This window comes from Petromyzon marinus, chromosome 24, assembly GCF_048934315.1.
Source record: "Petromyzon marinus isolate PM22_M1 ecotype Great Lakes invasive population chromosome 24, UKy_Petmar_22M1.pri1.0, whole genome shotgun sequence".
NCBI classification, from domain to species: Eukaryota; Metazoa; Chordata; class Hyperoartia; order Petromyzontiformes; family Petromyzontidae; genus Petromyzon; species Petromyzon marinus.
In genome coordinates, this window is record NC_133690.1 from 11,095,450 (window position 1) to 11,121,850 (window position 26,401).

The 26,401-nt window shown below is 45.4% G+C and overlaps 1 protein-coding gene across 5 annotated transcripts in view; it reads right to left on the bottom strand.

Annotated features, from left to right (window-relative positions):
• The window catches only part of TRHDE (thyrotropin releasing hormone degrading enzyme), a 238,351-nt gene that overhangs the window by 200,748 nt on the left and 11,202 nt on the right, over positions 1-26,401 (bottom strand). For 4 of the 5 annotated variants that reach the window (XM_032959912.2, XM_032959913.2, XM_032959915.2 and 1 more), the window contains 2 exons: positions 16,961-17,728; positions 7,287-7,563 (listed from right to left, as the gene is read on the bottom strand). In XM_032959912.2, the coding sequence (XP_032815803.1) occupies positions 7,287-7,563; positions 16,961-17,728 (1,045 nt within the window). Of the gene's footprint in view, positions 1-7,286; positions 7,564-16,960; positions 17,729-22,285; positions 22,515-26,401 lie in introns of those variants that run through there. The other variant, XM_032959914.2, reaches the window with a different exon arrangement.

A 26,401-nucleotide genomic window follows, 5' to 3' on the forward strand; every position in this document is an offset into this window, starting at 1 on the left:
GGTTTCCATGAGTAAACAACGTGGCGTCCAAGAGTAACCAGCGAGCGCGAACACATGACGTCACGCATGCAGAGCGTGACGTCAGTGGCGTCACTAGGGGGGTGGGGACCGCACCGGGTGACACCATCAGAGGGGGTAAAACCAAAATGACTGTCTATCACATTTTTGTTGAGTGTTTCAGCAGAAATGTATTATTTGTCATAAACATATCCCTGTAGTTAGTTAAAACAACCAAAAAATGTTTCGTAAGCCCAGCTTACATGTACTGTATCAATATACCTACAAGGCTAAAACTCTTTGTGACGATGTGTGACGAGGATTGGGGGAGGTTGATAAATGTGACGTTACATCAAAATGCGCAACTTTAAATATAAACAACACGTTCTGCTTAACTAAATAGAATTGTTATAACGACACTAATTTGGATTTATTTTCATTATTAACTATTTGATTATTTAAATTTACTAAGGTCACCTCTTATTTATTCCATAAAGGAGCATTTTGCTTCTCCATCAGAGAATGCAGAAGCTATAATTTAGTTCTTCAACATTTTGATTTTAATGATTCTACCAGGGCTTTTAATTCTGTGGAATGTCTATGTGATTTTGATTTAAAGCTTTCGTGACTGCAGGGATTCATATTCTTGGTTCTTTCGGTAAAGTCACGTAGAAGGGAAACAATAAAATAATAAAAATATAAAAGAAATGGTTTATCAAATCCTTCCAATGATTACTAAGCCAGAATCCATCTTCTCGGTTGAAATTGTCTCTGTGTTTGTATTTGTGGATAGCCTCATGAACGAATCTCTCATGGTAGCCAGATGGCTTGCAGAGGGTCTTAATTGATTGTTCACGCTTACGGTGGCTTTCAGACCGCATCCATTATTTTCGTCTCCCCCCTCCTCTTTTCCGAACATAGATGGACTCGTCCATCTGAATAACTGCCAAATCGCTCTCCGTGGTGCTAACGTTAATAAAAAGTGCCACTTTTTTCAAATGTTCTTGCTGTGGTATTGTTTCCCTTCTATGTGACTTTACCGAAAGCACCAAGAATATGAATATGTGATTGTTATAATTGTACTCTCCATTTTGCTTCATTCTACTACAAAGTTTCAATTATTGTGTTATAGTTATAATTACTTTTAATATATGATAATTATAAGAGAATTTCATATTCTTGGTTCTTTCGGTAAAGTCACGTAGAAGGGAAACAATCACGAAAGCTTTAAATAAAAAGAGAATTTCAATATAATATTCTGAACATCTGCAGTTTTAGTTAGACGCTAAATATTCAATTTTAAATAGTCAATTTTAAATAGTCAATTTTATGCTAAATTTCAGCTTTCCAACGCCTCCGTTTTAACACGTTTTTGTTTACAACATTAGAGTGCAGCGCCACATTAAATATGCAGCTGGCGTTTTGATAGTCGCTGATTTTGTCAAATTTTCTGGTGTTTTAGCTACAATATTGTGGTAGACTTTGTGAACCTATATCAATAACTTTTTGGAGAATGAAGTAGTAATTAAAGGAAAAGAAGGAGAAAAATCTAAAAAGGCTTCCGCTCCGTTACTAATAATGTAACTAATAATGTTGCAATTCAATCTCTAAAGATTTTACGAAACAATTTTGTTGTTAGTATTCATATAATCTAAGAAATATAACATTGAATAAATTTACAACTATATCACATATTATTTTATGATAACAATTGATAATAAACTTACATGTAGAACAATTGTTGATTTTCTAACTCTTTGATAACTAGAGAAATTGACCATTTAAAACATGTAGTGGGGGGAAATGCTATGTTTCTTGATACATGTTTACAAATATAACTTAAATCTTAAATTCACTTTTTTTTATTTTAGTCTTTTTTGTTATCTTTAAAAACATTACTGTCTTCCAAATATACATCCGATTTTAATGTAGTTCTTAAAAGTTCTAACGTTTTTTTACTTCGAATTATATTGTTTTGTTACCGAATTTTCACTTTAACCACGTGAAACTATGTAAAAGTTATTACATTTAGGCTGTACGTATGATATTGTAATTTAAAGGTGTAATTTTAATTTCGCTAGTTGTTTACGTCACTACTATTGCCATTACATTCAGTGATGTACGGGAATTACGATTTACGAGTAACAGTGGTACAAAACACATTACTAAGGATTCTGTACGGTCTGCTACGGGAGGAGGTCCATGGGGGTGACACCATAAGGTACCGCACTGGGTGACACCAACCCTAGTGACGCCACTGGCGTGCGTTGCATTTTTATTTTTTATTCGCCTGCAGCTACTCGCTAAGTTGGGATACTTCACAAAGCGGACAAATGGTTAAATATTGATGTTCATTATTCATACATTTATTTTCTCGGAACCATGTTGGGTCAGGTCAAGGGGCGACTCGGTTGAAACAAAATTCAACCAGGGGTGGGTACAGTAGCCAAAAAAATGTTGAGAGGCACTGCTCTCGAGAACACCTCGAGATGGCATCTGGCCTACTCTTCCACGCTGGTCAGATGACTTGGAAGGGGTGCAGGTACACATACTCTACCCGACCACACTAAAATTGCCGATCGACTAATCCGATTTGCCCAATGTGAAATGTTCCCCGCGAATTAATTATACACAGCAACTATTGGCCCCCCTCATTCAAAAAACTTGTCAGGACCCTCTTGAAAAACACGCGAGATTTGGTGAGGCGCTCCTGGACACACATCGTAATGCAGCGATACCCCAGTTTAAGTCGGGGGATGCGTTCCTGAGAGGTGCGAGGACGAATATCGAAACGACGTGAGTCGAAGCGACTGGCAGGGTCGTCGTGGGTGGTGGAGGCGAAGGCTGAGAGGCGACAGCACAACGAGAGAGGACGCATGATGCCGTCAGCGACGTAAGTGTGGGGTTGAGGCGACGCAAATAACGCAGTGGTGTTAATCATAAAGTGACGATGCATTTTCGAGATGACGTAAAAGGGGGAGAGACGTACATTGGCGTATAACTGTATTAATAATCACCCAAAACGAGTACTCATTTTATCAGCTCTGGAAGGAAAACATGCACAGGGTTAAGCCTTATCTGTGATATGAACTCATGATCCCCCGCGGACTATAAATTGTGCCTCAGGCACTTTGCCATTGCACCACCTGGCGTGTGTAATGAGCGACTCCCAAACAGCTCCATTCGTCCGGATGTCTGTGCACAACTTTCGTAAGCTCAAAAAGAAAACGCATTTCAACTGTGGTCTAATTATACAAACAGATGACACGCGAATCACACTGCGGCGCTGTGTGTGCCTATGACCCCCCCCCCCCCCCCCAGCATCTAATCTGATCTCTAGCCACCATCTGCAGAGTAATGGGTAGAGGGAGAGCCATGTGTGTATATGGGAATGGCGGCTTTATGGGAAATATTATTGCTGTTGTTACCGCAGGGTTTACGAGACCCCCCCACCCAACGATACTTTTCGTCGTTGTAAACATTCGTGTAGGCTGCTCAAATGATTATTGCATCCCCCCCCCCCCCCCCACCGATGCCACCATAGTCAAAAGCTTCCAAGAAAAACTGCCATGGTGGCAGAAAAAAATACAATTATACACAACACGAAAACATGTGGACTGGTTTAGGATTTGTTTTAATAAATTGGAAAGTAGGCCTGTGATTAATCACGGGTCTGGGGCTCTCTTAAAATGCTTAACAATATTCTATTTATAATACAGACATTGGGCATTGTTAATTCATGGGCTGTAATGTAATATTGATTACATTTTTCATTCGTTGATTACACATTTATCGAAAGCATTGTGGAGAATTCTGTATTTTAAACCTCCACATTCAGTCGTTCAGTCTTCACGAGTGGACAAATAAACTAAACTACTTTTGATAGAGCAGCATATGCTTTATATAGCATAGATTACACATCATACAATGGCATGAGAATGAGTGCATGTGGAGCATATCTCATAAGGTCCATGGGAGTAGACAAGCGGAGTGTCTATGTTTATTAAATGTTTAAATTGAGAATGGTCAAACTCTGCTCGACAAATTTAGACAGTCAAAAGCCTACTTGCTGGACTGCATCTTAAAGTCAGTTCATTGCCATGAAAGTGTCTCATGCATACGATGGCTCTATCCCCATGTGATCCACTGACAATACTGGTTTACAGGTATGCACCACCACAATACAATCTACGTAGTAAGCGGCTAGTCTGTATGTACGTCTGGAGAACTCCTTTGAGACCTCAACCAATTTCAAGAAATGAGGAGCCATTTGAAAGCTTATGGAATGTGATGTATGGGAAGGAGATCACAATTATGAAAATAATTTAACCTTTGACCCGATATTCACATAATTTGGCTGCTCATATACCCTGCCATTTAAAATAGTCCAATTCTTGAAGGGAGTCTCATTTCATAATCACACAATGCCTTGTATGTATATACGTTTAACTTATTTCGCACCGTACGTAGCCAACCGTGCTTTTCAGAGATTAAGGGGAAGGACAAAAACTAAACACAAAGAGCAGTTCTAAAGAAATTAGTTTTCAATCTAGATTTTCACGTGCATACAGTGAGGGAAAAAAAGTATTTGATCCCCTGCTGATTTTGTACGTTTGCCCACTGACAAAGAAATGATCAGTCTATGTTAATGGTAGATTTATTTGAACAGTGAGAGAGAATAACAATAAAAAAAATCCAGAAAAACGCATGTCAAAAATGTTATAAATTGATTTGCGTTTTAATGAGGGAAATAAGAATTTGACCCCCTCTCAAACAGAAAGATTTCTGGCTCCCAGTTGTCTTTTATACAGGTAACGAGCTGAGATTAGGAGCACACTCCACAGAAGCAAACAATCAATCAGATTCCAAACTCTCCACCATGGCCAAGACCAAAGAGCTCTCCAAGGATGTCAGGGACAAGATTGTAGACCTACACAAGGCTGGAATGGGCTACAAGACCACTGCCAAGCAGCTTGGTGAGAAGATGACAACAGTTGGTGCGATTATTTGAAAATGGAAGAAACACAAAAGAACTGTCAATCTCCTTCGGCCTGGGGCTCCATGCAAGATCTCACCTCGTGGAGTTGCAATGATCATGAGAACGGTGAGGAATCAGCCCAGAACTACACGGGAGGATCTTGTCAATGATCTCAAGGCAGCTGGGACCATAGTCACCAAGAAAACAATTGGTAACACACTACGCCGTGAAGGACTGAAATCCTGCAGCGCCCGCAAGGTCCCCCTGCTCAAGAAAGCACATATATATGCCCGTCTGAAGTTTGCCAATGAACATCTGAATGATTCAGAGGACAACTGGGTGAAAGTGTTGTGGTCAGATAAGACCAACATGGAGCTCTTTGGCATCAACTCAACTCGCCGTGTTTGGAGAAGTAGGAATGCTGCCTATGACCCCAATAAGACCATCCCCACCGTCAAACATGGAGGTGGAAACATTATGCTTTGGGGGTGTTTTTCTGCTAAGGGGACAGGACAACTTCACCGCATCAAAGGGATGATGGACGGGGCCATGTTCCGTCAAATCTTGGGTGAGAACCTCCTTCCCTCAGCCAGGGCATTGAAAATGGGTCGTGGATGGGTATTCCAGCATGACAATGACCCAAAACACACGGCCAAGGCAACAAAGGAGTGGCTCAAGAAGAAGCACATTAAGGTCCTGGAGTGGCCTAGCCAGTCTCCAGACCTTGATCCCATAGAAAATCTGGAGGGAGCTGAAGGTTCGAGTTGCCAAACGTCAGCCTCGAAACCTTAATGAATTGGAGAAGATCTGCAAAGAGGAGTGGGGCAAAATCCCTCCTGAGATGTGTGCAAACCTGGTGGCCAACTACAAGAAACGTCTGACCTCTGTGATTGCCAACAAGCGTTTTACCACCAAGTACTAAGTCATGTTTTGCAGAGGGGTCAAATACTTATTTCCCTCTTTAAAATGCAAATAAATTTATAACATTTTTGACATGAGTTTTTCTGGATTATTTTGTTGTTATTCTGTCTCTCACTGTTCAAATAAATCTACCATTAAAATTATAGACTGATCATTTCTTTGTCAGTGGGCAAACGTACAAAATCAGCAGGAGATCAAATACTTTTTTCCTCACTGTAGCTCCGGTGGCTTCGTAATCTCGGAAGGAAGAGCGTTCCAGAAGGCCGCAGAAGCGCGTCTGAAAACACTCGATGTGGTGAGCATCATTGGCATGTGATTCTGAATCTCAATGGACTTCCCACTCGTGCAGCATGCACGTTTGTTCATTAAATGGTCAGACGGCTCTGGTTTGAGCTGTAGTCTCGCGGTCGGCGAGGCTGGGAGTTTAAATGTCAGTCAGTGCATAAAATCAGTAACACTGTGGGATGGCTAAATTGTTAGTAGTACGCATGACGTGAGGCCTGCCAACAATTTTTTGGAATTCCCACAACTGACTCACCACCAAAAACGAATGAGCATTGCTCTCATGTTCGTTTAACACTAAGGAGGCTTTAGCGATCAATATCATCCATAATACAGCTACTTTTTCTGTTTGATCGCGTAAATATAAATGCGTCATTAAACCCGCCACCACCCGACACAGCCAATTAGTAAGGTTTTGTCACGTAAACAGAACGTGCCAATTCGTTACTAGTACAGCACACCGATGTGTTGAAGAACCAAGCCACAACATTTACAATCTGAGTACGACATTTCGCCAGTAATTACAACTAGCTTCATGAGGCGGCAGCCAGATTTGTCAAATCATGTTCCCTTGAACAGGGGAGACACTCGGCCTTGATTGAGGCGAGGATTATGAGATTTTGATGCTGGACTGTGTATGTGTTTGTCTGTGCACCTAGGCTTGCACAAGGTCTGTGGTGATGTCACCGCCACTAAGTAGAGAATGGCGGCTGATGTTGTTGTTGGCAGTTGTGGCGTGGTGGTGATGGCTTGTAGTGCATTGCAGAAATATTGCAGACCTACTTTTAGTTCACACTCACTAATAACAGCAGCATCAAGTGAACCGTTCCTGGGCTCTAACCCAGGCCTACTCAGCCATATAAACGAGGGCTTGGCACTGGGATGACAGATGAACATAATTAACTACGGAGTGGAGTACTGATAAAGGACAAAGCAAGAAGCTGAAGACATTACCGATACGAACTGTAGGCAGGAATCAATTGTAAGACCGTGGGTTCACAACGCGGCGTGCTAACAGCTGCGCCACCGCCCCACTGGTGCATCCGAGGCAAAACGGACGATGGAGCAGCGAACGCTTCACCAGCATATCACGGCGCCTCCCACCCACCTTGATGCCGTTGCGGGTGATGCCCTCTCTGTACTCGAAGTCGCAGAGGGCCCAGGCGAAGAAGTAGGTGGACATGGGCGGGCTGCGCTCGAAGTGGTCCACCACCCAGCCGGGCTCGGGCGCCCGCTCCTGGCTGGCGAGCGGCATGTTGGAGAGCGCCAGCATCGCCTCCGCGTGGTGCAGGCTCAGCGTGAATGTGGCCTTGTAGAGCGGCTCGTCGAAGCAGGGGAACGCCTTGCGGGCATGCGTCGGGGAGAACTGCGTCACGCCGAGGTACCTGGGCGCACGCTGGACCCGTGTTAGCTCCGGCGGGCCCCAGGCAGTGGGCCACGGCTCGCCACGCATACATGGTGGAACAGCTCCGATTACATATCTGTCAAACCCTTATCAGTGCCTACCTCATTACAGACTAATTCAGACCTTATTGGTCACCCCGTGCCCTTATAAATATCAATGTTCATCCTACAAAGTCCCATCGCAAGGGAAAAACCGAAACATTGTAAAAATTAAACTCAATTTCCCTGTACAAGAATACGGGTAAACCATATGGCTTCACAGGTATGCAATTAACATGACTTGGCTACATACGGTGCAAAAGAAGTTTAAAATACATGCAACACCCTTGTTTTTGGGATTTGTTTTCGTCTATCCCCCCCCCCCATCCCCTACGACAGTGCGATGGTGTCTCATCAAGAAATTTCAGAGATTTCGCATTGCAGTGGCACCCTTATCACGAGATTTCTGCAAGTAACCTCTGGTTCAAACAGTAGTGGGCAGAAATGTTACTGCTGGAGAGAAAGATTTGTCACATGGCATCCAAACCATTATTTATTTTTCTCATAGCTGGAATTTTTGCCAAATTAAGTGCAAACCCCTACTTTAAATGGGATACATTTTTCGATTTAAAGCTTTCGTGACTGCAAGGATTCATCTTCTTTGGTTCTTTCGGTAAAGTCAATTTATTATATTCTTAGTTTTTTCGGTAAAGTCACGTTGAAGAGAAACAACAAAATAACAAAATATATATAAAACAATAAAAATATTTTGTTATTTTGTTGTTTCTCTTCAACGTGACTTTACCGAAAAAACTAAGAATATGAATTACTGCAGTCACGAAAGCTTTAAATCAAAATTCAATTTATTATTTTATTCTCATTCTACGTGACTTTACCGAAAGAACCAAAGAAAAGGGATACATTTTATTTGGACAGTCATTGGTGACTGGGCTTAGACCATCAATTCACTAGCCTTGAGAAATTGGCTCAATTTCGGCCCATGATCTTGATCATAATCCAGAATCGGAGCAGTACCAAGAAGCGCAGTATCGTGAACTCTGGGCCACTCAGCCACCTCTCAGCAGAAGCCCTCTTAATATAGCTGATAGGTTAACGATGCATGCCTCTTGCCGAGGTTGGTGCAAATCTCTTAGTGGATGGGTGGCTCAGAGGGCCTTGCACTCGTGCCACAGCACTGAGCTCGCACTTAAGAGGGTGTGGTTTTTATTAGTAATTGCCGTGCCAAATATTTACATAGGAAGGTCCCAGGATCCTGAAAACACTCATTAAAACGATTATTGAAGCCCCAGGTATATGAGGGGCAATACTCAAAACACTGCCATCTCCTAGCCACCTCACAGCACAATGACTGCAACACCTGGTAAGCCCCGGTGGTCACCCGTCCAAGTACCATCCAGGTCCAACCTGCTTGGCCTCCGAGATTTGATCAAATTTGGCCAATTATCGTGATTTGGGTTCGTCGTGGTTTCAGCTGCTAATGAATAAACCAACCTATCACGTATCAAATAAGTCGGTCTCATCCCAGTCACCAATGGTTGCACATAGAGAAGAAACATTGCAGAAAATAAAAATGTTCACTAAATGATCCATAGTCCACCTCGAAGAATTAATAATAATGACTCTTGTTGCCATGCAGGGGACACTCTTTGATGGACATCGCAGGGTGTGCCACAACACGTGGATAAAAGTGACTTCGAAATTGGTTCTGCGATGCCACCTGTCACAGGCTCTTGCCTGACATGAGATGACATTACACCAGTCACTGAATTCCAAACAGAATTTCTTAATCTCGACATGATGCCAAGAACCCAGTTGTAATGGACACAATTATTTTATATATATATTCCATATACACATGTTCAAGTCCTGCCTTTTTTATTGTAAAACTAAAATTAAGTATGTTGACATTTTATGCACTAACAACAAATATATTCTATTCAAGGGAATAGAATATATTCAAGAGAGAGGCTTATTTTATTATTGAGCTCTTCACAACAGTCGAGCCACATATCATTCAGGTAACAACGAGCATCACAGGCTTCCTACTGGCATCCTTCAATGCTCAGGCTATCATACACAAACTCATTATATTTCATGAAGCATCCACATTCCACCGTGTGAAATGACAAGAGAGAAGCTGCACTTTGTTAAATGGCCACTAAAAATCCATAGACACGTAAAAATAAAGTGATGAACGTAATTTATTTAACATGCAATTATTTAACTGTACTTTATCTTACTTACAAAGGGCTTAGGCGGGGATACGTGCTCATTAATTCAACGTAATACAAAAAATAAATGTTGACTCTTCTCATCTGTCAATGTAAAAGAATCAGAGTATTGCATCAATTTTAGACAATAATGAAAGGACGTAACTGGGCAGTTCCATGAATGTTGGATGAACATTTCAGACACTATGAAGACGTGACGAATCATTAGTATAACGATTCAAGTGGCTTTATACGTGAGCGTAGTATGTCAACCAATTAGGACTGCGATTCAGACAGAAATAATACCACCAGATTTTTTTTACCAGGGGAGAAATGCTGGAAAATGTTTATCTCTCATCGACGCTGGGATGGCAATGGTGCATCGAGTTTGACGTATGTGTCGAACCATTAATTTATTCCATATATAAGCGATATTATATTAAATTGCAAATCGTGGGATTCACACTAACACCCCAAGTGTATTGTTAGGATGGGTTTGGAAATAGTTTTACTTCACTTGTCTTATTGGTGAAACTACCCAACTTTTAATGAATTGTTTAAAGTGAAAGAGTGCAGCCCCACAACAACTCATTCACGCGGGGACGATTTAAAAAAAGTGCCCCATTGTTTCAAGATACAACCTCCGACCTCTGGATTGCAAGCTCGGTGTGCTATCCACTACACCACAGCAGCATCCCAATGAATTAAATGTATGTTAAACCCTATGTACATATGTATGTCGAACTTCCTTCGCACCATACGTAGCCAACCGCGCTAATCGGAGGTGCGGGGAAATGCCGCTTCACCATAATGCCCCCCTCGTCACCTCTCCACTGGAGACGTGTGTAAAGTGGAACAAATCCTCAGTGCGGCACGGAAGCCCGGCAGCAAGGGACACGCGCGTAAGCGCTTGATGTATCATACGGAAACCTCGCGCAGCCTTCAACCAAAATGCATTTGACTCTCAAAGCCTGAAGCCGAGTGCCCAGAGGCGGGCGCCGATGATGCCCATGATGGCACCCTCGTGACAATGCATCTAAAGCTCCGTGGCAAGCCAAAGGCTTGGATTGTGGCCAAAAGGGCACGAGGATCTGACACGGTCAATTGTCTCGAGTCCAATTTTTGTCAAATTTGACAAGCGCAGAGGAGGAAGAAGAAACGAAAAAAAAGAAGGGCCACTGCCATATTCATTTCAGGCAGTCGATTGTGAACTATAAATTCAAAGTTGTTCAGGGTAATTGTGAATTTATACTAATTTCTTATGCCGTCTAGCATAATACTGCATGAAAGTTAACACTACGGAATGGAGATATTTTGGAATGGAAGTAAATCATCCGGTGGAATTTTGAATCAAGTGCATGGTGCTTTTGATTTGTCTGTTAACACATGCAAATGCATCGCTGTATGTCATATATTGCATGTCTGTGCCTGTATGATATATATATTACAAAGGTCAAGCTTGATGTCAAAACTGTTATAAGCATCCGCTAGGGAGGCGATTACTCATGAAAGTGTAGTAGGTGTGAGGCTTGTTTTTCTGTAGCTCGTGATGCCACTTACACAATAAATTCTGGCACCTTTATAGGTGTGCATTTCAGCGCTGGTGCATTAAAAGATAAATTATCCTCATTCAAAGCATGTGCACAAATCTCTTTAACTGTGCATGCAAACGTATGTTGTCGCTGCTTATGCAGAAACATTAAAACATATTTTCTGGTCAAAGGTTAAAGTGATTTCTTGCTCAAATAAGCATGAAGGTGGTGCTCATCTACTGGTTACAGCCCTGGGCCAGTGGTGGAAATTCCACATGACTATGATGGGGCCAAGTTTGTGCAAAGACAACCACTGTTGATTCTCCACAAAGCAATATTAATTTTATCGACCCCAGGAGGGATGATGGACTGAGTCAACCCCCAACCAGGATTTGAACCTTCCAATTGTGAGCCACTCGCTCTTCCACTGAGCCAGCCTACGCATGCAGATTTCATGAAAAAAAATCATCAAGACAGCAATTTTGCCCACGATTACAGCACACGTGTGATTGGTATTGCATTACATAATTCACAACAGCATTTCCATTAGTGTTCTCTGGTGGCATTTATGTTATTTGAACAGAAACGCTGTTTGTTCCACGGAATACGATAAAGGAAGTCACGCACGTAAGCTGGGATTTCAGCTTGTTGCTGGGATTTTACAGTTTAGTTTTTCACCAAGCAGGATGAGAAACGCGCTTGCATGCAATGGATGAATTGCAGATGCAAGAAAGCAAAGGTCCCTAAATGTAGAATTTATTTTACCATCATCAGCCATGGCCAACGAATCACTGCGAGGTGGAGGCCGACCGCAAACTGTCGCCATTCTCTCAGTCTTACAATGCAACAATCCGTCGCTCCATCTCCTCTCGACGAAGATCCTTTCAGGCATGTTCTCCCCGCCATTTAGCTTCACTCTGCCATTAGTCTCGATCAATGGTCCATCATCCAGTCTACCAACTGTCCTGCCCATGACCACCCACCTGTTATTGATGTAGGCGCTGCCATCAGTGTAATCTCAAGCGTGCACATTTCTGCACCATTGCTTATTTGCACAGTTTGCAGATTTTTGTTACAATATTCTTCGTCGATATTTCTGATCCGTGTCATTGCGTGTTTTTATATATATACACTGATTAAAACCCTTCTTTTTAAGGCACATTGGCGTAGCTCAAATTTTACAAAGCCACTCCAAACTGCTCTTGACCATGGGCCCATTATCTCTTCTCAGCAATGTGTCCTCCCCCAAACACTCACCCTCGTCAATAACACGGTGTGGCTTGAAAATAAGACATGTATAACGGGTGACGTTTCGGGCAACGAGCCATATTCATTGCTTGTGCACCGCTGCCAACGCAGCATCACCCAATGATTTGCCCTACCCAAGCCCACTTGCCATTTCTCGTCAATATGGCATCTTCAACTGACGCATATTCTCCAATCCATGCGTTCGTCTTTCTGTCTCTCGGTGTAAATGAAACAAAGAGTTTACAATGTTGTTTGGATACGTTTGCGCTACGCCTTAGTACGCCGACGTACACAATATATACGCCTCGGGGTTACACGAGGATAAGTTGTAATATAGCTTAAACCGCAGTCTCTGTTATTGCCCATATTCCACTCAATCAGAACTGATGTGGCAGCTGAAAGATGATGTAGTGGTGGGGTTACTTGTAACCACAGGGCGCTTACAAGTGTAAGGGTCGTGTAAGGACGCCTTAAAGTAATGTAGGGGTCACATTAGGGGCCGTCCATAAATGACGTCACACACCGGGCGGGGTCAAACATTTGTGACGATGTGTGACGATGGGGGGAGGGGGATTTGAGAAACGTGACGTCACAAAAATGCGCAACTTTAAATAAATATATACAACACGTTCTACTTAATTAAATATACTTTTTTAATAAATGTTTTTTTCCTACAACATCAGAGTGCAGCGCCACATTAAATACGCACTACATTGACAATAGTTTAAAGCGATTTGAAGCATGTTTTTTTTGGGGGGGGGAGGGGCAAAGCTTTGTGACGTCATATTTGAGGGGGGGGGGTCTGACTTTTTGTGACGTCGTGTGACGAAGGGGGGGGGGTGGTCAAAAATCGTCCAAAATCGCGTGACGTCATTTATGGACGGCCCCTAAGAACGCCTTAAGTAAATAATTAATAAATGACTTCTGAGGCACGGCCAGGGGAGAGAGAGAGCGTGGGATTGGCTGTGGAATCAGAGGGGACACGCGGGAGAAAGAACGAGCAGAGGCTGAGAAAGAAACCGAGGGACAGGATTGGTGTAAAGGAGGGAGAAGGAGAGGATTGAGAAGAACCTTCTGGAAAGGGTTTGAGAAGGTTCGGGGGGAGAAGGATAGAACAAGACGGCGTGACGTGAGCTCGGGGCTCTTGGAGAGAGAAAGAGAGAGAGGGAGGGAGAGACGGCTTCCTGCGAGTGTGCGTGTTGGTATGTGAGGGATAGGGGAGCGGTGGTGCAGCGGTTAGTGCGCTGCCCTTCGGAACTGCCAACCCGAGTTCGATTGCCGCTCACGGCCAAAACCAGTGACGATTATCTGAACCGGTACCAGGGCTCCCCTAGCTTGACTCAAAAGAGTACCTGATCCGATGTGCAAGCATCAGCGTGAGGGAGACAAAGGTGGCCGGGCGTGGTGCTGGCAAACCAACCCCTTTGTGCGCCACGCCGGCTTTAATTTGGCGCTCGCTAACAGCCCTTGCCCAAAATGGCTGTTAAGACTCTACAGGGAATCTTTGTTTTTGTCATATTACAGGCAATACAGCCCTTACCCGAAGATGCCTCGTGTGGACTCCTTCACCACAAGCATGCCATATTCTTGCAACCTTATTGCCAAATTTATCTCTCTCTCTCTCCACTTGTCCCGTTCTTTCTGCTGGAGACGTCAATAACATTTTTCAGAATTACGTCAATATGACAAAACACTTCGTTACCACCAGCTGCCGCGCTTGCTTTTCCTACCTTATGTTGCATCGCGGTATTTGTTTGCAAATATATATATTTTTTAAAAGATCCGCGTAAAATCCCTCCATTATTTTAAAGATTTCATCTCCATCGTGTGTGATGGTTCTACCTCCCTTTGGGGGTTGCCAGTTGTGAATAATCGATCATCAACCTCCAATTTGCTGCGTTCATGCTCCCCGCACATTACTTCCAATGAAATCTTCAATCAGCTTTTCAGATATGTTCTTGAATTTCACGTTGTTTTTCTCATAATTTAATGCATGTATATTGAATGTGTGCATATTGGATGTATTTATATTCAACTTATTTCGCACCGCACGTTGCCTCAACCTGTACACAGTAATACCCCAATTTACATCTCTCCCCCTTTCACGTCGTTTACAAACACGTCGTCACTTTCCTGATAAATACCACCACCTGATTTGTGTCACCTCAACCCACACGTCGCCAACAGCAGCATCCGTCCTTTCTCGTATCTGTCGCCTCCACCTGCCCTATAAATCGTTTTGATTGACGTCGTTTCGACGTCAACGCATCCCCCAGACGTGAACCACCGGTGCATTGCCGTACCGTACCCATCGCAGCACGATACGAAGTTGTGGCACTCTTTTCACCATTTTGTCATTTGAGGTATTTGAATCTAAAATCAGCTACCTGCCGATATTAAACAACGTGGCTTTAGCCTGTGATTATAGCTTTGCAACCATCTTTTGTCGTGGGTTCATGTGCAATTGCATTGCACCAGCTGGCCATCGCTCCCTGTGTTGAACCTGTTGAGGACATACGCCTCTGACAACCTCGATTTTTGTCAATTAGAATCGAGTCAATCTTCATTTGAGTTTCTCTATTTGGGCTCCTCCATGTCCATTTTCTAAATTCCTTCTTTGTGGAAAAAAGGAATCAACCTACGTTTGAGGTGCAGAGGAGAAAGAACCAGACGTCATGCTTGAAGAAGTAAATACTGCCCATCACAGCATGAAAAAAAGCAATCTTCTCGCCCAGGTGGAGTTGCCTAACGGTAAATTTCAGAGAAATGTGAGCAGTTGTTGGAACAAAATTATTTGGGATATCGAGGAACTTTCTACGCGGAAATGAAATATCTCAACGATGAAATGTTGCACCAATCATTCATCCGTTCAAAAACGGTGATAAAAATGGACGAGAAAAATGTCACATTTGTTTTACTCTCTTGTCGACCGTGTACATATTAATTGCAAAGATCACTGGGAAAAGAATCCAGGAACATTTAGAGGCCAACCATCCAAATAAGCAAGCGGGGTTGAGTAAAGATGTCTCTACCATTAACCACATACAATAAATCAGATTCTGGAAAAGTCTACTGAATATATCAGACACCACTTTTCTATGACTCCATGAAAAATGATGCTCCAAGGTCTAACAAAATCGAATATAATGAATATAATCAACTGGACAGTATGGCCACACTGAGACTGCACGAACTTTTTTTGTTCTCATGAAAAAAAGACACGAGAAAGGGGATTCAGACAAAAGAGATTCAGATTAGGAGCTCTGTTTCGGAAAATTGGACTCGAGAAATTACGGCATAGGGACTTGGTGTTGACGGGTCATTGTGAAAACGAATGTAAACTGACAAGATGAGACGACTGAAGAACCGAATGAAGGCCCGTGAAGTTTCACTGAAGAAACATTCAAGAAAAAGAAAAGTCATGTTTTTACAAGTTCACTGAAAGGGTGAAGACAACAGTTGCAGGGAGACAACGGGAAACAACGTGCGTGTGTGCGTAGCTATGCCAGTCGTGAGCACGGTTGGCTACGTACGAACGGCACGGTTGGCTACTCATGGTGCGACAGACGTTCCAACGTGCGCACGAACCAGGATCAAAATGATGACGCGAGAAGAGTGGCAGCCACAGCGGGGATAGCACGCTCAACAGCATGACCACCATGGAGGCGGAGCGAGGAATTCGGATTTTGTGAAGGAAGAAGATGGATTGCTGCATCCGGGACCATCCAAGACAGTGGAATGATCGTGGCCGATGATAATGATGTTGAGACCCTGTTGCGTGGGTTCGTACATGTGCTGATCCCACGAAGTGCCACGTCTGCCAGCGATCCACAGCCACGGAAAACCCGCACTTCCATAGATTACGAACATTCGGCACCAGCCGTGTAACGTAACCCATGGCCCACAGGCATCGGGCTTTCACAATTGTCGTCCTTTCGCCTGAGAGAGCACGTGCAGTGGAGAAGCGCAAGGGAAGAGTCCACGCGTGTCTGTGTGTGTGTCACCATGCCTAATCGACGCACACAATACTGGGTGATCCATTTACATATGCCCCACAAACGTACAACAATATTTTTTTTTATATATATACAAAACAAATTAATCAAGCATCCTACACAACCCATCAATGTAAATACAGTACACCTATTAAATATTTTAACGCCGTTCAAACAGTTGTTGAAACGAAAGTAAGAATCTTATTAGAAATCAGCGGGATATACGTAAGTGGCCCACCCTATATTCTTGATGTACACCAGGTCTGATTCGCTAAAGTACGTGCATTAAGACGATGACGACGACAACGCACGACACACGTCGAAACGACACAACAAGTGGACAAAACGAAAACACCCCGAACTCTCAGCGGTTAAAGTTAGCTCAAGTCTCACCTCCGTGTCCCTTGCGTCGAGTACGAACTCCTGAAAAAGCCCAGCAATTCGTCGGCTATGATCCCTTGGAAGGTGATGTTGAGGAAGACCACGTCCCCCGCACTGAAGCTCTTGTTGAGCAGAATAACGAAGAACTGGTGCTTGGGGTAGAGGAAGTAGTCCTGGATCTTGGTGCTGCTGTGCCGGCTCACGTTCACGGGGCTCAGCGCGATCCTGCTGATGTTGAGCCTGTCGCAGTGCAGGATGACGTACGGGGTGCTCCGCAGGCACTCGAGCACGACGCCCACCTGACCCGCGTAGGTGAAGTTGTCCATGAACGTGGAGAGGCGCAGGTCGTAGTGCCGAGGAGCCAGCGTGCCGGGGAGCCGCGCGCTCTCCCAGGGCTGGTTTTCCGCGGCCGGCGTAGCCGTCGTCGGAGAGGGGACCGCCTCCGCCCGCTGCTGCCGCTGCCGGGCGGTCGCCGGCTGCTGGGCCTCGTCCGGCGGCGACGAAGGCGAGGGACAGGCCTCGAGGTTGACGCTGAGCAGCACGGCCAGAATGGTGACCACGATGAGCGCGACGAGCGAGATGGCGAACACCATGACGAGGCGGCGGTGCACGGCGATGTGCCGCTCGCGGGTCCTCGGCCGCGTCGTGGCCGCGTCGGCCCAGTGGCTCGGCCGCCCGTTGTGGCTCTCGTCCGCCACCATGGGCATCATCGATGTCGACTTGTCCGGGATCCTCTCCAGTGCGATCATGGCCGGGCTGTACATGGTCTCATCTGTGGGGCTGCGCTCGAGACAAGCGGTGCGAAAGGGCAGCAGCGGTGGCAACAGAAAGAACGAACGCTCGAAATTGAACTATTTGTGCAAAACATCAGTTTGGGAGTCATCGCGTTTGCGAAGGAGATTGAGGGAAAACCTGTGATCAAATCAACCGGGAACGCACCCGATTTTGTCAGATCTCGTAAGCTAAGCAGAATTTTAGCTTGGGCAGTACTTGGACAAGCGTCATCACTCTGCGCAGCAGTCAAGCATAATAGGCACAATGGGAAATAGAGGACAGGGCAGCAAAATAGAAGTCCCAACCGTAACCAACCCGCATTAACTTTGCGTGAAGGAATCCCGAAATAACCGCCACGGCCAACACTGGTTTGAGAGGCCCTCATCCAGCAGTGAATTGGTAACAAATAAGCATTTACGTACATGGACACGTATGGGTGGTGGTGGCAATGTGCCCAAATTACAATGGGAAAGCTTTTGAGGTCAAATCTTGTGTCAGGGATCAACTGAGCGTAGTCCCTCCTCTGTGGCTCATTAAAACGAGTAACCCTTTGGTGGGAAGTTAACGGTTGGTTTTTCTTTGTGAGAGTTGTGCTCCATTGTGGGAATGTGAAAGGACTGGAGCAGGAACACACTTTGCCAATGAGGGTTACAACAACGACATACAGCTGTAAAGAAATTCCCCCGGGGTTTCCATCATCAAATTTTGTGCACTTTATGAATTCCCCAGATACATTTCTACATACTAGGTAGCGATGTCAATTGAGCATTTAATTGTGTAAATGGGCTTCCACAGAGGATGGAGCAACAGTGGCACAGTGGTTAATGCACTCCTATACAGACTCTACCGAATCCCGAGTTTGATTCCCGGTCACACGGTTAACATCAGCGTGAGAGGAAAATCTGAATTGGTCCTGGGTACACGGCAGTTCCGCCTACAACCAGCACTGACCAGCGTGAGTAACTATGGTTTGAACAAATCCCTTGACTGGTACGGCATTGGATGGCCTTCAGTAGTGGACTGGAAAAGGGCTGGTAATTGCTCGTAATAATTCTAATAATTATATAACTGGTTCAGTGGCACACAGACCACAAGACTAACTGGCGAACGGCAGGCTTTAACATGTTAATAGAAAAACCGTCAAAGAATAAAGACCGACAATGTAAGTACTTTCATACAAGAAAGTAAAAAAAATACTAATCGCACGTATCAAAAGCCATGCTCATTATAGAGTGTGAAATGCATGACATGTCTGTTGTCAACACTTTTGCCAAAATTTGACAACAAAAAAAAGATGCTTTTAAATTACATTCCACACGACGACGATGATGATGATGACGATGAGATGATACGAAAAACAATCTCAATCGATGCCAAGGCAATGATCAATATGCCACTTGAATGTTTTATACCTTGCATGAAAAGGCAAACGACCTGCTCTTTGTGAACACAATGATGCATCTAATCAATGACCATGTTCTGCTTTTACAAAGCAGATTGATGAGAAACCTTCAGTTGTCCACACATTGAAGTGCCGGACAGCTCTGAGACTAATATTCGCATAAATTCGCGTTTCCTTTGAGCTCGCTTCCTCTATCGCATTGTCAATGTTTTTGTTGTTCCAGATAACATGTTTTGCATTACAATACCGTGCATGCAAAACACGAACTGTGCCTACAGCCACACCACATCATCTTCACAAAGATTTCCCGTTTCGCCTTAGGATATATACAGGGTGTTTGAAAAAGATGGACCCAATTTCAGAGATTTAGCGATTTCAAATCGGGTCCATCTTTTCAAACACCCTGTAGTATAAAGGCGCCGAGTGTTGTTTAGCTGGCACCTCTGAACACAACAGGTCCGCTTACCGGCCAGGCCAACCTCCACAGCTGGGGCCAACGTGACCACAACCCACCCTGCGTTGGGAGTGCTCAGCGACAGATCAAGTCGCATACTGTCTGAAGCAGTGGATCTCAAACTGGGGGTGGGGGGGGAGGGTATGCTGACCCCTTGGGGGTACCCGTGGCAATGTGAGGTGATTTATAAAATATATATCATATAGGTGAGAATCATTGGTGAATAATCACGTATGAATCTACCAATATAAAATGACTGTGATAAAATGTAACTCCATATGGTAACCTAGGACGATATAAAACACCTTTATAAACTAATTTATCGTAACAATGTGGGTTTACAAGAGCGACCAGTGAGCGTGAACAAATTGCGTTCGTGCATGCAAAGCGTCCGTTGAATTTGTTTATTCGCTTTCAGTTACGAGCTAGTGAGGATACCTCACAAATTTGTTAAAATATTGATGTTCATGATGCATACATTTATTTCTCAGAATCATGTTGGGTCAGGCAAGGGGGCGAAAACTAAATTCAACCAGGGGTGGTAGAGTAGCCAAAAAAGGGTGACAACCACAGGTCTAAACGCAACTATATTGATTTTACCAGGTTAGGCCCCACTGAGCTCAATGTCATTGGCGTGCATCTGCCACAGTGAATCAACAATGCATTCAGACTTCACAATTTAGGACTCAATGTACTTGTAACCAATCTTACATACAATTCTAAATGGGCTCAGAAGTTATGAGAAGAAACAAATGGAGACAATTACTTCACATTAAGGGGAGGGGGGTGGGAGTGGAGGAGCACATGCCAAGGCAAGGGTGTGCAATGTGTATGGTTGTTGCTTTAAATTAAATTAAAAAATAACCAATAACTATTTTTTTTTATTTTACCAGCTAAGGCCCACTCAGAAGCAACCTGGCCACAAATTATAGCTCAAAGAAGTGGCTTATCATGTGGAAATGTACAGCAACCAAATACTCTAAACGCAAGCTGAGTCTAAATACGGCGGGAAAACCCGGTGGACCCCGGAGCAAAATCCACGGAGAGAAAAAAAAATCCAATAAAGCGCCCCCACCCCTAAGGATGCCATCATTGATACCGCAGCCTCGCCACGCGTGGCGTGCCCTGAATTGCGGCCACACGCTGTGGGCGAGTGCCCACGGGATTCAGGGCCCTCCACGCCGCTGCTGTTCACAGCGACTACCGCTGGTCGCTCGACTCGACCAAACAGACGAGCGCACGGCGATGATGATAACAAACAGCGATGCTTATGATGATGATGATAAGCACCCATCAATGCTGACAGGCGCACACAGGGGAAGTGGCGTTAACAATTCACGCCCGTCCGCCTTTGTCTCCCCAGCACTTAACGTCCACGCTGCCAACAGGCGCCCCAGTCTATACCGATGTCAAGGCAGGTTCAGATCAGGTCACACTTTAGCAACACTTGCCACTAATGCGCACCGGCGAACAAAGCAAACATCTCCCGTGTAGCCTGCACGGACTGTATGCGCAAGGTGATGTTTATGGATGACCCATTAAGGTCTGCACGGAACACGAGGGGATGAAATGGCCAAAACTACGCCCGACCGCCTTTGTATCCCCGGTGGTGATGTTTACTACACACCACACCAAGGTTACTCATTTAAAGCCGAGTCGATCTAGAAAAGTCCCAGCAACGAGTGCACTCGCCACTCATGTTAGCCGGCTCTGACCATGATGCCACCGCCCTCCAACTGACAAGCACACACAAAGACAAAGATCCCCCGTATAGCCTGAACAGACTGTTGGGGCAAGTGCTGTTAGCGAGCACCTATGAAGGCCGGGCACGGCTTACGAGGGGGTGGGTGGCCAACACCACGCCCGGTCGCCTTTGTCTCCCCAGTAGCGATGTTTACTACACACCGCAACCAGGTACTCATTTGAGGCTGAGTCGACCTAGGGGAGGCTCAGGACCGGTTCAGATAATCGTCACCGGTGTTGGTGGCCGTGAGCGGGACTCGAACTCGGGTCGCCGGGTTCGTAGCGCAGCGCAGCGCTCACCGCGACACTACCGCTCCCCAGAACCACACACTTAAACACACGCACGGGTATTCACACACAGACACGCACGCAGACAAAGACACTCGCGCGCCAAAACAACACACCGACGGTTCATATATATTCGCCGTCGATGTTAGAGAGCCATGACCGAGAATCTAACCCAAGTCAGCCGGGTCCGTAGCGCAGTGCACTAAACCACTACTGCGATCCAGACGCTCTACACCAATACGAACACACGCACGCACGCACAGCACTTAGAGAGTTAGTATTCGCCCTCAGTAGTAAAACTACCAGCCGGCTAACCGGAACAGGATCTGCACTGCTCCACCGTTGCGCTAACCACTGCGCCACCGCTCCTCGCCAATATGAACACGCGCGCGCGCGCGACACCCATCCACGCAAGGGAGTTTATACACGCATCAAGCGTGAGCGTGGGCCCGTGCTCTCCAGTCGTAAACACGCGCCAAAAAAAAATAATCTAAACGGATCGCGAAAGACCTTCACTTGCTGAGCCTGCGCGCTAACCATCGGCGCCACCGCTCCCCGCCCCCCCCAATATCAACACGCGTACCCACGGCACAGCTGCGTACGCAGAGTCAAGTTACAGGCAACGGAGTGGGGGGAGGGGGTGAGGTAACGCCGTGGGGGAAGTGAAACTACCAACCGGTACTGAAAGAGGACCAACTGCTCCTCGTGAGGACGCAGCATGCCGCACAGCCCGTTCGCGATGGAGCGCATGGGACCACGCAGCCCGGAGCCTCCTCTCCCCTTAGATGCGTGCGGAAAACGACGGCGGTGGTGTTCGGGGGGTGTGGGGGGGTGGATGATGTTGGTACACAAGCCACCGAGGGCGAGGAGAGGAGGAGGAGGAGTGCGAGCGAGCGAGCGAGCGGCGCGCTCTGTCAGTCTATATATATGAATGAGGGCTGGGGTGGCTTGGTGATCTGGGTGGGTTTGGTTGGGTTGGGTGGTTGGAGGATGAAGGGGTTGGGTCGGGGCGGGTTTGATGGTAATGCAACCCAGCGCAGACGCGTGTGTGAATGTGCAAGGCGTGTGCGTGCGCGCGCGTGTGTGCGTGTTTGTGCGTACATACAGACACGTTAACTTGCACGGGCAAGTTAACGTGTCTGTATGTGTGTAAAGTTGCGTGTGTTTGTGTGGGGAGCGGGAGTGTAGCTGTTAGCAGCGCGCTGCGCTACAAACCCTGCCACAAGTTCGATTTATGCTCGCGGCCAACAACCGATTGATGCATACTCTTTGGTTCTTTCGGTAAAGTCACGTAGGTGAAAACATTAAATAAAAAAATAAATTTAAAATATAAATAAAGAAATCACAACGTTTCGATTGCAACACAAGCAATCATCATCAGATGTGACAACCACAGCAAGAAAAACTGTAAAGCTTTATGGGAAATGTTTGCCTTGTATGTTAGTGTATAGTATATATTTGTGTTGTGTCAGTGTGCCTGAGTGCATGCCCAAGCGTGGAGCCCTTGAGAGATACATCTGCGACGATGTGAAACGTTCAGGCTGACCTGCCAACATTCCCTCCTGGTTTAACCAGACTGGATTACGTGAGGAGCTCACCCAGATCCTTCAAAGATCTCATCATAAGTGAGTTCCTCCGGCAGGCAAGGCTGCTTTGGTTGGGTCATGTAGCCCACATTCCCAGCCAACCGCATGCCCAAGCAGCTTCTGTTTGGCCGGATCGAGGGGGCTAAACGGGCGCGGCACGGGCTAGAGAGGAGATGGAGCTGATGTGGTACAGGAGGTGTAGAGCTGAGTGGACTTGCCGATGACTTGTACCAGCGGTGTCAAGATCGGCCTCTGTGAAGGAGGCTCGTGAAGGACGCTACTGAGCAGTTTGACGCAGTCGCCTTCCTACAACAACGAAGGGCGGAGGGAATAACGCTCACAACAACGAGCAGATGGCAGGGCAGATAAAACGCAGCAAGTTGGCACATGAGAGAGCACAGCAGGTCCATTGACCAGTCATCTCACTCAGTCAACTCAAGGCACCTGCGTCTGTCCCGTGACATGCTGTCAGCAGCGAGTCTTCAACACTGCACGTGACGGCCTCAAAAGTGCACCTAGCCTGGCACAAGTGCTGTGGTGACGTCAACGCCACTTGGTGGCGAACCGCGGCTGTTGTGTACAAGTGTGTGCGTGTGAAGTCTGTATACAGTGAGGGAAAAAGTATTTGATCCCCTGCTGATTTTGTACGTTTGCCCACTGACAAACAATTGATCAGTCTATAATGTTAATGGTCGGTTTATTTGAACAGTGAGAGACAGAATAACAACAAGAAAATAAAAAAACGCATGTCAAAAATGTTATAAATTGATTTGCATTTTAATGAGGGAAATAAGTATTTGACCCCCTCTCAATCAGAAAGATTTCTGGCTCCCAGGTGTCTTTTATACAGGTAACGAGCTGAGATTAGGAGCACACACTAAAAGGAAGTGCTCCTAATCTCAGCTTGTTACCTATATAAAAAACACCTGTCCACAGAAGCAATCAATCAATCAGATTCCAAACTCTCCACCATTGGCAAGACCAAAGAGCTCTCCAAGGATGTCAGGGACAAGATTGGAGACCTAAACAAGGCTGGAATGGGCTACAAGACCATTGCCAAGCAGCTTGGTGAGAAGGTGACAACAGTTGGTGCGATTATTCGCAAATGGAAGAAACACAAAAGAACTGTCAATCTCCCTCGGCCTGGGGCTCCATGCAAGATCTCACCTCGTGGAGTTGCAATGATCATGAGAACGATGAGGAATCAGCCCAGAACTACACGGGAGGATCTTGTCAATTATCTCAAGACAGCTGGGACCATAGTCACCAAGAAAACAATTGGTAACACACTACGCCGTGAAGGACTGAAATCCTGCAGCGCCCGCAAGGTCCCCCTGGTCAAGAAAGCACATATACATGCCCGTCTGAAGTTTGCTAATGAACATCTGAATGATTCAGAGGACAACTGGGTGAAAGTGTTGTGGTCAGATGAGACCAAAATGGAGCTCTTAGGCATCAACTCAACTCGCCGTGTTTGGAGGAGGAGGAATAGTGCCTATGACCCCAAGAACACCATCCCCACCGTCAAACATGGAGGTGGAAACATTATGCTTTGGGGGTGTTTTTCTGCTAAGGGGACAGGACAACTTCACCGTATCAAAGGGACGATGGACGGGACCATGTACCGTTAAATCTTGGGTGAGAACCTCCTTCCCTCAGCCAGGACATTGAAAATGGGTCGTGGCTCAAGAAGAAGCACATGAAGGGCCAGTCTCCAGACCTTAATGTGGTGGGCTCACACGAAATTGATTTCTCCAAGACGAAGGTACTTTGGCTGCGGCTCTGCGATCTTACATTGTCGTGCTAATTTCTCTCACATTAACATAGCCACCTCCGCGTGCTCGTCGTGGAGGTAGCCCTCCGATCCCTACATTAACATGCTAATTACTTACATTAACATAAATAGCCCCGCCCACTTCGTTTATGACCCTTGGGCTACACCCACTCCAAACCTTTAAAACAGTCTGCGTCAGCAGCTTTCCTCTCTTTTTTCAGCCTGTTGACGACCGCTTGCGTTGCGATCGAAAACGTCGTAGTGTTTCCGTTATTTTTTTGTTATTTTCTTTGAACCTATCTACGTGACTTTACCGAAAGACCCAAAGAATATGAATTCCTGCAGTCACGAAAGCCCTAAGTCAATATTTAATGAGTTTTCAATCTAGATTTGAAAACACATAGCCGCAGTCGCTTCCTAATAAGTAGTGAAGCGATAACTTTTCACAGAAATAGTTTTGCACGGATGCAATATCTAAGCCGATGCTGACATCTGCTCTCGTGTTGCAGATCACCAAAATAAATAGAAGGGCACGGTTTGTCCCTTGATGGATTCAAAATTGCTCCGGATGAATGTTGTAGCCCGACTTATGTAGATTGATGTGAAACACTGATCGTGCTATACTGCAATACCATAGAACAGCATGTGCTGTTGCGCTCAGAGCATTGCAGGAATTGACAAAGACAATTTTGCTTACATTTTTTTCCATGCATTCTGATGGACAAGTTCCGCTGTGAACGCTTTTTATTTCCGGCCACGGCCGACATCAGTCGCCGGTGATACCCGAGTCAATCCTGCCCCCCTCCCCCCCGCAACCACCCTCTATTTCACGACCATCACCATGTCACACTGAGCTATGCAGTGAAGTATGGTCAAACAACTCCGTCCCCACCCAACAACCGATATGGCGTGGAGAGACCTTAAACCACCATTGGATGAACAAATTGCTAAGAATGTAATATAAAGCATGCATTTTGTAAAGTTATGAACGTAGAAAATTATACTGAATATAGAAACACGATGGCATATACCATGGCACAATGCCGCAGTGTTTCTTTGCAGCAGTATATATGGCTAAATACATTTCAAATGTTACAACTAAACTCAATTATTTTTATGTTACCATGTAAGGCTCCACTGAGCTATACAGCTCTTTTTCAGAAGCGACCTGGCCACAAATGATAGCTCAACGAAGTGGCTTATCACGTGGAAATGTATAGCAGCCAAATACTCTAAACGCACGTTTCTAAATGTGGAGGGAAAACGCAGAGGACCGGATAAAAATTCACGCGACCACGGCGAGAACACGCAAACTCCAAATACACGGTGGTCGGGACTAAACCCACGACGTCCTGCAAAGCGGGCGAGACAGATAACATCTCGCCACAGTCGATCTCGAGGTCGCACGTAATGTTAGCAACGTGTGGGTTAC